Source organism: Phycodurus eques, chromosome 10 (assembly GCF_024500275.1).
Source record: "Phycodurus eques isolate BA_2022a chromosome 10, UOR_Pequ_1.1, whole genome shotgun sequence".
Lineage (NCBI taxonomy): Eukaryota > Metazoa > Chordata > Actinopteri > Syngnathiformes > Syngnathidae > Phycodurus > Phycodurus eques.
In genome coordinates, this window is record NC_084534.1 from 28,283,887 (window position 1) to 28,296,354 (window position 12,468).

The window sequence follows — 12,468 nt, forward strand, 5'->3', positions numbered from 1 at the left end:
ACAATCGTTTGGATGCACATGACCACATTTTGTGACTTGGATGAAATAAAGTACAATGGGGAAAAGAAAAAGATGACATCAACAAAAATGTCTTTATTCCATGTTTTCCTCATTCAGCAATCCACAGCTTAACAAACGTGTCAAAAAGGTTGACAAATACAATGTTTCAACAACAGGGAGATTACCGCATGCGCCCGGGAGGCGAGTCTCTTCACATTTGACTCTGCGGCGCGCGTCGCACTCGACTGCGGCTTCCGCCGTGTCGTCGCGAGCCGAGACGGGACGCCAGTCCGTTCCGCTTCCTGTTGCGTCGGCCCGGCCTCCTGCGGCGGCTTTGACCCGGTGCCCTCTTCTTCAGCCGGATGTTGACAATGGCGAAGGGAGGCTCGTTGGGCTCGCCGGATAAGAAGGACTTTATTTCTCACGGATCGCGATGCCGCAGCGCACGCCGCACCCGAGCCGATGCGGTCACTCTGCCCCGTCGTGCCGCAACCGTCTGCTAACGAGGCCCACCTGCTACGTTTACTGTGGCAACCTTACTATTGTTTGATTTTTGTCCACAGCCACTTGAAGTAGCTACTGTTCCCCCTCATGAACGACCGGAAGGGACAGTTTTGTCAACCTTAAAGGGTCTAGCTCACTGGTCCGGAGACGAGTTGGCGACCTGACGGCGACATCTCCTAGAGAACATCCTCGTCGTCAGGGAACAAACACGTTCGATTTTTATTTCTTTTTTTGAAGTCTTCAAGGAGGGCTCAGCGACATCTCGGAGACGTCGCGAAGACTAATTTTCTCCACGACTAGGGGGAAGGGGTTTCGATATATTCGTAGGGTAAAGCTTTTCGATGGCGAAAGCTGCGACATCGTGGAGTGCACGAACTGCCGTTTTGGACCGATTCGGCAGGCTGTGGTTCATTACCGCAATTGGCAGATCGTTTTCAATGAAATAACTGTTGAACATACGGGGAGGAATTGAATATCCATCCATTCGTTTTGTATCTGCAGTCCACGCATCGGTAATATTTAAAAAGTTCTTACAGAGATTAGATTAACACAGACTACTCACGAAAAGTAAATTCCACGTGCAAGGCCGATATCGTGAACGTTTTATGAGCAGCGTTTGCATATCTAAACAACGGTCGGGGGTGAGCGTTCCAACTGTACGAACAGCCGCCTTCTACCACCTCGCTGAACGTCCAAACTGGGAGTTTTGGAGTCCACCGATTGTTAATACCGAATAAACCTTTCAACAAAAGGTCACAGAGGGATGAATTTCTTCAAATTCTACAGCAACACTGATAAGGAGGAGCTTTCCAACGGCGCTAGCGAGTCCTCGACGACATTGCCGAGCGTCGCGGTGTCGGCTGACTCCGCCGCGTCGCCGCCAGACGTTCCCGTCAGTCTACCACTGTGATGACCACGCGGTCGTCTTGTCCTTTCCACAGCATCTCGCCTCGGAACTCGAGCATTTTGTGCTTGCGGCAGCGCAGCAGGATGCCGACCACTTTGTCCGAGATCTTCACGTAGCGGTCGAAGAGGCGCCCGAAGGTGACCGCGGTCCGGCCCTCGCCGTCCCGGAAGCCCATGTCCCGGATGATCCGCACCATCTCCTCCATCTCCCTGCGGACGTGCTTGTGCGCGCGGTCGCCCCGCTCGGCCGTCTTGGAGCCCTCTTTGGGGAGACCGTAGCCGCTGTCGCCCTTGCGCAGGCGGAGGCTCATGGCGTATTCGTAGTCGAAGTCCTCGCTGAAGGGGTTGAGCTTCTGGCCCTCCGCGTGCCGCTCGGACCACTGCTGCCATCGACTCTTGATGTCTCCCATGGTGGCCATCTTAATCTGACGGAGAGATAACACGATCATGTCACGTTTCTACGGCAAGTGTGGCAAAATACCAAGCGCCAAAACGGACGCGTCTGTCTGGCTGTTTTGGTGGTCCAAAACTGTTATTTGGTTTTAGTGAGGTCATAATTGAAAGTGAACGTTTTGCGCTTCTGCGTTTCGACCACTTGTCAACTGTCACTCAAAGCTGCCTTCACCTTGAGCCTGGTTTTACCTTCTGCTGTACCTGAAGGTCACGCACAGGAACACTTTGTCCTCTAGCTTTATTTACATTTTACTGTTCCAGCTCCTGTTTTTTTAATAGAAGAAGTCAGCTTGGGTCGCTTTTTATAGGACAACACGACCCGCCTGCCTGCTTGGAGTCGGATTTCTCCAAGAGACGTCAGAGCGACGGTGGCATTTTGTGCAAGAATGCGTTTACACGCTTCGGATGAAACCGGAGCAATCGAAGTCTGGAGCACATCTACCTTCGCACACGGGAACTTTCTTATGGCATCCACGTAGGATCATTGTTTGAAACCTGAACAGATCGGAAGACGACGACGCGTTACGAGGTGACACTACGAGGTCGCGCTACAAAGTCGCGTGAAGGTGTTACGTTATGTCGTCGTGTCATAGTGGTGCGTTACAATATCAGGCTACAATGTCAAGGTATGATTTCCTGCTACGTCACGCTGGACTGGAATTCTACAATGTCGCGCTGTGATGTAACGCTACGCGGAAACGCCGTAGCGCTGCGCCACAACCGTTCCTACAATGTAACCGCTACTTTGTTACACTACGACATCGCACGATTATGTCGCGCTACGTCAGCTACGACTTCAGACTGTGACATAAGAAATTGTCCAAGCTAACCATACAATGTAGCAATATGACGCATGGCTATGAAATCGTGCCACGATGTTGACCTATGACATCAGGCTACAACGTCACCTGACAACATCAAAGATTTACAATACGTTGCCACAACGTAACGCTACAACGTGAAGGTACAACGTAGCACTACGCTACCTTGGGCCTGCTGCCGACTTTTTGACACTTGACGCCCGTCGTTTCCGTCTTGGCGTCCGCGCCGTCTCCGGGCGCCACCTCGTCCCCCAAGCCGCTGTCCTCCGTGTCCAGGCTGCTGCTCCTGGAGCTCAGCGTCCTGTCCTGCAGCATCAACTTCCTGTCGTGGATGACGCCGCCGCTTCCGTGCAGCGTCCTGATGTGGCGCCTCCGTGTGGGCGACTCGTTTCCCAGGAAGGGCTTGCTTTCCTCGGGACCCGACTCCATCTTTCCGCAGATGATGTCGACCGGATCCCCGCCACGCTCGCTGGCTTTGGGTTGAACAGTTTTCGAGATGGAAACACTCCGGATGGGATTGGCATCACTAGAGGCCTTTTCCCGGGGTCTAATAGCAACTTTGACCACATGTTGGCGCTCTTTTGTGTCCGTCTGGTCCGCGGAGCAGGGCGTCCACCCGGCGGGGGCGGCGTCCTGCTTGTCTGCGTGCTCGCTGGCCCAACCTTGCCAGCTCTTGGCCAGACTGGCCACCATGGCGGCGCATCGGATTTTCCTCACGGCGCGTCTTAGTGTCGGGGGTTCCGTTTTGGGGACGTCCATCGTGCCGGGGGGTGGGGACGCCGCCCGAGCCCACTCGGGTCCCGATCTCCTGAGGAAATCGCAAATCTCCCGCTAAGGCCCGATGATCCTTTCAGGTCAGCTTGGAGATTTTAGCCGGGAACGTCGGCAAGTCTTGCGGATCGTCGCTCGCTCACTCGGTCATTGGGTGAGACGCCCGCTGGGGGGGGCCTTTAAATAGCAGCGCAGGAAGGAGGGGGGGCACATGGGGGCACATGGGGGAGAGGGCTCCATGTGAGCCGTGAAATCTGGCCTCTGTACATGAACACACACAGTCCATAACACACAGACAACACAAACACATGCACACGCCACACACTCTAAACACACAACAAATAAACACATGACGCTTGCACACCCTACACACACACACAAACAGACTACACACATGCACACGCATGCAACAATTACACACACAAAGAAATCCACATGCACACATACACAGATTCAAATTACACGAACACTCACAAACACACAACGCAAACACGTACACACACACAGACAACGCATTCACACGATGCACGCAACACATACCACACACACTAACAGGCAACACAAACACCCCACACATATAGACAACAAATACACCCCCACCACACATGCAACCTACAACCAACATACACAACAAACATATATCACCTAAACCACACACAGACACAACACACTCCACACACATTCATATGTGCACTCACAAACACACGCAACACACACATACATAAACAAACATGCACACACACCATCACACACGTTTTGTGTATTTGCACGAGGTCACGGAGGATCTAAAAATTGCCGCCACCTGTCCATTGGATCCCACCGAGACGTGTGTGTCTGTCTGTCTGTGTGTGTGTGTGTGAATTTTTTCTTCAACGGAGAAGTAATGTTTTATATTTGGCTGCACGCGAGAATATTTCTGAATCTGAGTTTGCGTCGAATAATCACATGACGTCACTTCTGATCTTGCACACGCGACTGCCGAATTGTCGTCGTCATGTTACAAAACGGTCGGCAGTAAAACAATACAACTTTATTCTTGTTTGACATTTTCCGCAAAACACAAGATCTTTCTGTGAAATAAAATGAAAAGAAAGAACGACTTTTTTTCTTCATAAAAATACTTCAATAAAGAGGACGACTTTTTTTTATTCAAAACTATATTTTCTGGGGGGGGGAAAAGCAATTCAATTTAAGTCATGTAATATTGCACTTTTTCGATGAAAACAATGAGATTAGATTATTTTAATCAAATTCGTTTTTTGTCAAATCCCGACTTGAATCTCATAGTATTCTGACTTGTTTCTGTAATATAGGACTTTTCAATAAATAACTTAAATCTCTGAAAATGACTTTTTTCTTAAAAAAATAAATAAAATAAAATAAATAAATGTAATCTCATAGCGTTGTTTTCTCTTCATTTTTTCTTGCGCTCGTCCGATGCGTCTCCTCCCGACGCGACGTCGCCGGATGCCCGAACCACCTCGTCCGGCCCTTCTCGATGCGGAGGAGCGGCGACTCGACTCTGACAGACGTTTTCCGAGGGCTCGCGGTAAAAGTATTTGTCGACCGGGGCGTGCCGGGCAACATTTTCTGCCGGCTAACGGGAACCTTGTCCTCGCCAAAATTGCCGGTTCTGGACCAAAAAGGGCACTTTTTTCGCAAACGGCAAAAGGGCCGGTGCTTGAGCACCACTTCGGGTCTCTCTGTGCACGCCCCTGCCGGCCCCAAGATACTTGAACTCGTCCACCCGGGCCGGGAACTCTTCCCCGACGCGAAGCGAGCACGCCGCCCTTTTCCGACGGAGGACCACGGCTTCAGATTCGGAGGTGCCGATTCTCATCCCGACCAGCTTCGCGCTCGGCCGCGAACGGCTCCGGCGAGAGTCGGAGATCGCCGCTCCGTGAAGCCGTCGGAACCGCGTCATCTGCCGGACCCCTTCTACGCCTAGAAAACCTGTCCAGAAAAGTTCTGAACAGAATCGGTGACAAAGGGCAGCCTGGGCGGGGTCGGTACCCCGTACTCCCGAAGCACCCCCCGCAGGGCCTTCTCCGAGTCCACAAAACACATGTGGACCGGTCGGGCGAACTCCCGCGCACCCTCGAGGGCGTAGACCCGGTCCACTGCTCCACGGCCAGGACGTAAAACCACACCGCTCCTCCTGAATCCGAGATCCCGCTTCGTGATGGACCCGCCTCTCCTTCTTCCTTTTCTTGAAAAAAGCAAATTCAGACTTTTATTCTTGTTGTATTGTTTTGGATCATGTTATTGTGTGTGTGTGTGTTTTAGCTTCAAACGCTTGGTCTAAAATTGCGCAGCGGATTCAAATCTCCAACTGGGTCGACGCCAGCCCGGCCTCGCTTTCCATCCTCTGCCCGCGCGTGCGCGCGCGTGATGCCAGAATGTTTTGCACAAACCCCCACCGTGCACACCAAAATAGACGCCAGGCAGACACGTGTTTGTGTGCTCCACTTTTTCTATCCGAGTGTGACGCGGGCATCATCTGCTAACTTTATTGAGGGGACTCAAAAGAACGACAACTGTGGTTTCTTTTTCAGCCTTTTTGTGTCGCTTTCTCGCACTGATGACTCCGTGCTTCTTTTTCGGCACTCGTCTGTCACGCTCAGCGCTTCTTTGTTTTTTTCAGGTGCAGAACACCGCCGTCACACGTTTACTTCAAGCCTGCGCTTCTTTTTCAAAATGTTGGCTAGCCCCGAGGCTGTCACGCTTTGTCACTTCTTTCCCATTGCTGTTATTTCTGTCACCGTGCTTCTTTTTCAGGTTTCTGTGTCGACCATCGTTGTCATTGTGTTTCTTTCCCAGACTTTTATTTTAATGACTGCTTCTTTTTCAGGGTTCTTAATGGCACACTGCGCTTCTTTTCAGGCTCTACCATCAGACCTTGTCACTTGCATGATGAGTCTGTGCTTCTTTTTTCGACTTTTGTGAAGTTTGTCGCTGTTACACTTTGGCACTTCTATGGTTTGGTGCTTCCTTTTTTTTGGTAGCAGACCATACTATCACTCTGTGCTTCTTTTTCAGGCTTTTATCTTCACACACTCCACTTTGTGATTTTTTTTATTTTTAAGATTTAGTGTAGCCAGCGCTTTCACAAACGGCGCTGCTTTTTCGGCCTTTCGTCTCACACCCTGCTATCAGACTGTCACTTCTCGCACGCTGTGCTTCGTTTTCAGATTATGCTGAACGGCCGTCGTATATACACACCGCACACGTCCATCCTCTTGTACAATCAAGTTCCCTCCATACATTGCGTACTGTTCAATGTCTGTTTTGGGTCCAATTCTCAAAAGATGCGACCGACAAGCTCACGATCTCGTATGAAAATGTGACTTACAGTCGCAAGTGAGGAAAACAGTGACTTTTCAAACAAAGTAAAGTGCAAAATAGCTTTATTATTGACAAAATGAAAATGTGACTACTTCGTGACAAACGTCAAACGTTTACTGCGGTTTCTGCCGCCATCTTGCGGCCAACGTGGGTCATGGCAGCTCCTGCAGAGTGTGACAGCCATACAGACACAATATTAGCATGGACACATTCACATGATAAGTTTTGGTTTTTACTTTCTAACTATTAACAGTGCTTCCTTTCTTTCATACTTGTTTTACTGCTTTGAAGTATTAGCTTACGCTTTTATTGACACCTTTGATGATGAACATAAGTTGCTTTCTTTTTCTACTGGTTTGATTGTTTTCACATTTTTGGATTAGGATTGTATTATATTATGGTGTGGCAGGGTTCTCTTCCAGCACAAAGCCAAGGCGGGGGGGCCGAGCGCGGAATGGGTAACGCCACTGCCGGTCTGCTCTGCCTCCTGCACCACAAGAACCAGAACCAGTACGGCTGACCGGACCGGACCGGGATGGGAGGCTCCCGTAACGACAACATACAGGTACACATATTTAAAAAAAAATAATAATAATAATTTAAAAAAAAAAAAAAAAGGGCTGCACACTGCTGTTCAAATGCCAGGTTTTGTGACATTAAAAACTACATCAAGATGTATTACTGAAAAACCTTTTCCACAATTAATGTGACATATAAACTGTACAGTACAGCTGAATTGTATTTTATTTGTTTTTAAATCCTTTTGAGAGGTACGATGAGCTAATGCGGTAGCACAAGTGTGCACACCCTTGTGTGAGTTGGAATGTGGCTGTGTCGACAGTTAACCGCTCCCATTAGATTTAAGATGGTGGCAGGTGTCTGCTGACCCATTTAACATGACTTCGAATGTGACTGGTTAAGCCACATCCCATTTAGAAGAGGGTGTGCATACTTGTGCAACCACATGAGCTCATTTTTTCTAATTTCCTTTTTCCCAATTGGTACAGTTTATCAGGTTAAAAAAAAGGTTTGCAATTGTTTCTCTCGGTCTGATTTTTAATTTTTTTTATATACATCACACAACCTAGCATTGGAACAGGGGTGTGTAGACTTTTTATATGCACTGCAGTTTCGTGTTAATGGATGGATTTTTTTTGTTACGTTTAAAAAGTTCAACTTGTACAAATTAGTAATGAGTTCTACTTCCCATAACACAAATTACAGTAACCACGCTAAATGATATTAGGTTATTTTGAGCATTTCAAGTTGTTAAATAATACCGATAAAACAAAAAGAGGCAAACAAAACTGGCCGAACCTGCAAAGGAACAACGTCCGTGTCACGTCACGTGCTCTCTTCATTTGGACGCCACTGCTTCAAGCTTCTTTTTTAAATTTTATTTTATTTTTTAAAGCTCGACGGATCGATTACTATGCCTATCGTATATGATAATTATACATGTTTGAGGGTCAGAATGTTGATGAAATAATGAAATGAAATGAAAAGCTCAACTGTCGCACGCCTTCAAAGCAACGTCGCCGTTGTTCAAATAATAAGTCAAGCGAATCTAGGAAAAAAATGAAGCAGAGTCGTCAAGTCGGACTTGCGACGATACTCACGCTGCTGCCGCGTGGAAGATGGAACGTTCGAGAAGGAGAAGACGGAAAAGGAGGCAGCTGGGCTGATGCGCATGCGCACACCTGCCGACTCGTTTCCGGGAGGGATAGATTCTCTGCCATCGTCATGAAAAACAAAATCCTGCGTTATTGAGGGGTTTTCCTTCAAAAATTTACTTCATCAGTCCAGTCTCCTTTTTTTTTTTTTTTTTTTTTTTAAATAAAACGTTTCCTCCTGGGTTTTCTTTGAATGTATCCATATCCTCATGTATTGCTGCGCCATTCACGTGTTAATCTCAACTACTTCTATTCAGGCTTCTCTTTTCCACTTTCTTCCCGATTTTTACAAATGAGGAATACATACATACGTCTCGATATCTCTGTTGGATTTTTGTCTTCCTTCAAGTTTAATCACCACCTTCATTCCTTTTCTTTTGCGCGTGATTTGATTTGACAGAGCTGGCAACCCCGGTGACGTCACGTTGACGTAGACACGACTCAAATAATGGCGGACGAAGTGGAACAGGTCTGTGGATTCATTCGCGTTTTCTCTCGTTATTTTTGCTCCCAACGTCCCTTTACGAAGTCTCGCCGCACACACGACGTGTAAATACCGTCCTCGTGCCCTCGTTTTCGCCCCTTTGTGCTCGTTTAGCCCGGCGTCGGCCTCGTGAACGTGTTAGCTTAGCTACGTTAGCATGTCGAGCTGTGGTCACAATCAGATTTGGGATTCATTTCTTTCACCATTTTCAAAAAACAGTGTGATAGCAATTAAATTAGTCTGTCGTTCGCATTTGTAGTGATTTAATCCAATGAGTCAATTGAAAGAAACACACCCATGCGGATTTAGTTCAGGATTAAAAGTGAGTCAAACGCGAGTTGGGTGCATTGCTTTTGAACAGTGGAAATGACTCATTTAGATTTTTATATTCGTTAAACAGACGGAAATTTGTTTTTTTTGTGACAATAAAATGCTACCATACAAAGCAATTATAAAAATATATATGGAAACTCATGCATTGAATGAAGTGCAACAGCCATCAACAAAGAAACCACTCGTACACTATCACAATATACATACCATAAAGTCAAATTCATTTAACCGTGCCCCATATTTACCACATCTGCACCAGTCCGGTACCCAAATACAAAAAAAACACTATCGATAATAATATGAATGATAGAACAGCCTTTTGTCTACACTGTTTAGCAACCGAGCACCAACACCGTAGAAGAACCGCTGGACCTGATCCGACTCAGTCTGGACGAGAGGATCTACGTCAAGATGAGGAACGACCGAGAGCTGAGAGGGCGACTGCATGTAAAACGCACGCAATTTTGCAACATGCTTAAATGCACACAGAGTACACATTATTACACACGCGCGCATATAAACACAACCCGGACTTACACACACTCATGCATAACACACGATACACTCTCCACACACAATATACACTCGCACACAGACTACATGCATACAACACACACACACACGCACAGACACTTGTTATACTCACACACACTAACACACATTTATTATACACACTAACATAGTCATTTTCATGCACGCACAAAAACACCACACACGCACCGTACAAACACTCATGCACGCAGACAACCCTACATCCATACACATACATTGATGCACACACTCAATAATACATCATACGCACACAGACAACACTCACACACTGCATTTACGAAGGCTTCTTTGTGTATTGTGTTCTTGCGCCGCACGTCAGGCGTACGATCAGCACCTGAACATGATCCTGGGAGACGTGGAGGAGACGGTGACCACGGTGGAGATTGACGAGGAGACGTATGAAGAACTCTACAAGGTCTGCACGTCACTCATACTTTACTATTACCGGCTAATACATATGGGTGGCTAGCCACGTGTATCCATAGGTAATTAGGGAGGTAGGTAGGTTGGGGAGCACAGTATGTATGAAGGGAGTAAGGAAGGTAGGTGGGTAGCAAAGTAAGTAGCTTCGGTAGCTGGGTAGGTAGCCAGCCAGGTAGGAAGTTGAGTAGGTAGGTAGCTACAGTAGCTTGGTAGGAAGGAAGGCACATAGATTGTTTGGTAGGTGGCTCGTAAAAGTAGGAGGCTACAGTGGCTGCGTGGGCAGTTAGGTAGTCTTGCATTCAGTTAGAAAGGTCGGTAGCCACTAGCTACAGTGTTTCATAGTCGTCATTTATTGTATATTATACAGTTGTTGTCAAAGTGGTTCCAAATGTATTATAAAGTGAATCAATTTTCATTTTTTTGTGTGCATTTCTTTTGCTTGTTTTTGACAGTCGACCAAGAGGAACATTCCCATGCTGTTTGTCAGAGGTGATGGCGTCGTTCTCGTAGCTCCGCCCCTACGGGTGGGTTGAGCGCAGGTGGACTTAAAAAAAAAAAAAAAAAAAAAAAAAGTTTGAAAAAAAAAATCTGAATTCTTTTGCAGTTTCTTTTTCTTGTTTTGGAGGGGGGACTGCGATTTGAAATGTTTGTGTTATGTATAAAATTTTTGTTGTCGTAATATCACCCCTCCTCCCAAAAAAAAACAACAAAATAATAATCGCCACCGAGTTGTACCCAAGCTGTTTTCAAATAAACGTATTTCTTGGTGACATAAATGCCTCATGTTCACATGATAAATATGAATAGTGTACAGTGGGGCAAAAAAGTATTGAGTCAGCCACCAATTGTGCAAGTTCTCCCACTTGAAAAGATGAAAGAGGCCTAGCATTTTCATAATACCTATGAGAGACAAAATGAGACAACATTTTTTTTTACAGAAAATCATTTTTTTCAAGAATTTATTTGCTGGTGCCCATTTTTAAGAACAAGTGTGATGTGCAGAGTTGTGGGAACTATAGAGGAATAAAGTTGATGAGCCAAACAATGAAGTTATGGGAAAGAGTAGTGGAGGCTAGACTCAGGACACAAGTGAGTATTTGCGAGCAATTTCCACCATATTTTGGTAATAAGTTCTTTAAAAACCAATGTGATTTTCTGGATTTTTTTCTTCTTCTCATTTTGTGTCTCAGGTGAGGTATACCATCCATCCATCCATTTTCTGTACCGCTTATCCTCTCTATGGTTGCGGGTGTGCTGGAGCCTATCCCAGCTATCTTCGGGCGAGAGGCGGGGTACACCCTGGACTACGATGTCAATGACAGGCCTCTCTCATCTTTTTAAGTGGGGGAACTTGCACAATTGGTGGCTGACTCAATACTTTTTTGCCCCACTGTGAATATTAACTTGCATGACACCGACATGCTACTCAATACAGTAACTCTGCGCTAGTGTTGTGCTTCAACCACTTGGTGGCGCCACGTACCCTCTTAGGGAGTTTGGTGGGTCGGAAGATAGTAGGAAGGTAGTTGCCCACTAAGGTATGTCGATAGGGAGCGAGGTTTGCTGGTGGGAAGGAAGGTGTAGGTAGCTACAATAGCAGCGGAGGCAGGTGGGTGGGAAGAAAGGAAGGTACAGTGGGAGGGAAAAGTGTATGAACCCTTTGAAGTTTCTTAAATGTCTGCGTTTATCGGTCTTAAAATATGGTCTGCGCTTCATCGAAATCACAATAATAAAACAGTCTGCTTCAACTAATAGCACGCAAACAATTGTATGTTTTCACGTTTTTATGAAAGTCACGTAAACATTCACAGGACAGGGAGGAAAAAGTGATGGAACCTTTAGGCGATGGATCGGAGTCAGGTGTGATCCAGCCTAGAGTCCAATCGATGAGACAAGCTTGGAAGTGTGGTTTAAAGCTGCTCTGGCCGCTGGAAAATGCACACCAAGTTAGAATTGTCTCTTGTCAAGAAGCATCGCCTGATGTGTACCAGGCCACGCTCAAAAGAGCTCTCAGGAGACTTACAATTCATTGTTGACTTGTATCAAACTGGAAAAGATTACACAGGTATCTTTAAAATTCTCATTCATGAGTCCATGGTTAGACAAATTGTCTCTAAATGGAGAAAGTTCATTCTCAGCGGAGAATGCTCAATAAGGTAAAAAAGACTACATTTTGACCAATTTATGCAAAAATTTAATTCCA

General features: G+C 46.5%; 2 protein-coding genes and 1 long non-coding RNA gene across 3 annotated transcripts; 1 reads left to right on the forward strand and 2 right to left on the reverse strand.

Moving 5' to 3' along the window:
• Nucleotides 1-73: 73 nt before the first annotated feature.
• Nucleotides 74-3,588, reverse strand: abraa (actin binding Rho activating protein a). Its single transcript, XM_061688331.1, has 2 exons — nucleotides 2,850-3,588; nucleotides 74-1,835 (listed from the first exon to the last, which is right to left on the reverse strand). Exons 1-2 carry the CDS (start codon nucleotides 3,441-3,443, stop codon nucleotides 1,398-1,400), a joined length of 1,032 nt encoding a protein of 343 aa, XP_061544315.1. The 5' UTR covers nucleotides 3,444-3,588; the 3' UTR covers nucleotides 74-1,397.
• A 3,257-nt stretch (nucleotides 3,589-6,845) lies between these two features.
• LOC133409286 (uncharacterized) lies at nucleotides 6,846-8,602 on the reverse strand. The gene is made up of 2 exons (XR_009769383.1): nucleotides 8,118-8,602; nucleotides 6,846-6,964 (listed from the first exon to the last, which is right to left on the reverse strand). It is a non-coding gene; the product is annotated as an uncharacterized LOC133409286 (long non-coding RNA).
• Nucleotides 8,603-8,863: 261 nt separating this feature from the next.
• Nucleotides 8,864-11,060, forward strand: lsm3 (LSM3 homolog, U6 small nuclear RNA and mRNA degradation associated). The gene is made up of 4 exons (XM_061689090.1): nucleotides 8,864-8,942; nucleotides 9,627-9,737; nucleotides 10,162-10,257; nucleotides 10,718-11,060. Exons 1-4 carry the CDS (start codon nucleotides 8,922-8,924, stop codon nucleotides 10,796-10,798), a joined length of 309 nt encoding a protein of 102 aa, XP_061545074.1. The 5' UTR covers nucleotides 8,864-8,921; the 3' UTR covers nucleotides 10,799-11,060.
• Nucleotides 11,061-12,468: the final 1,408 nt, after the last annotated feature.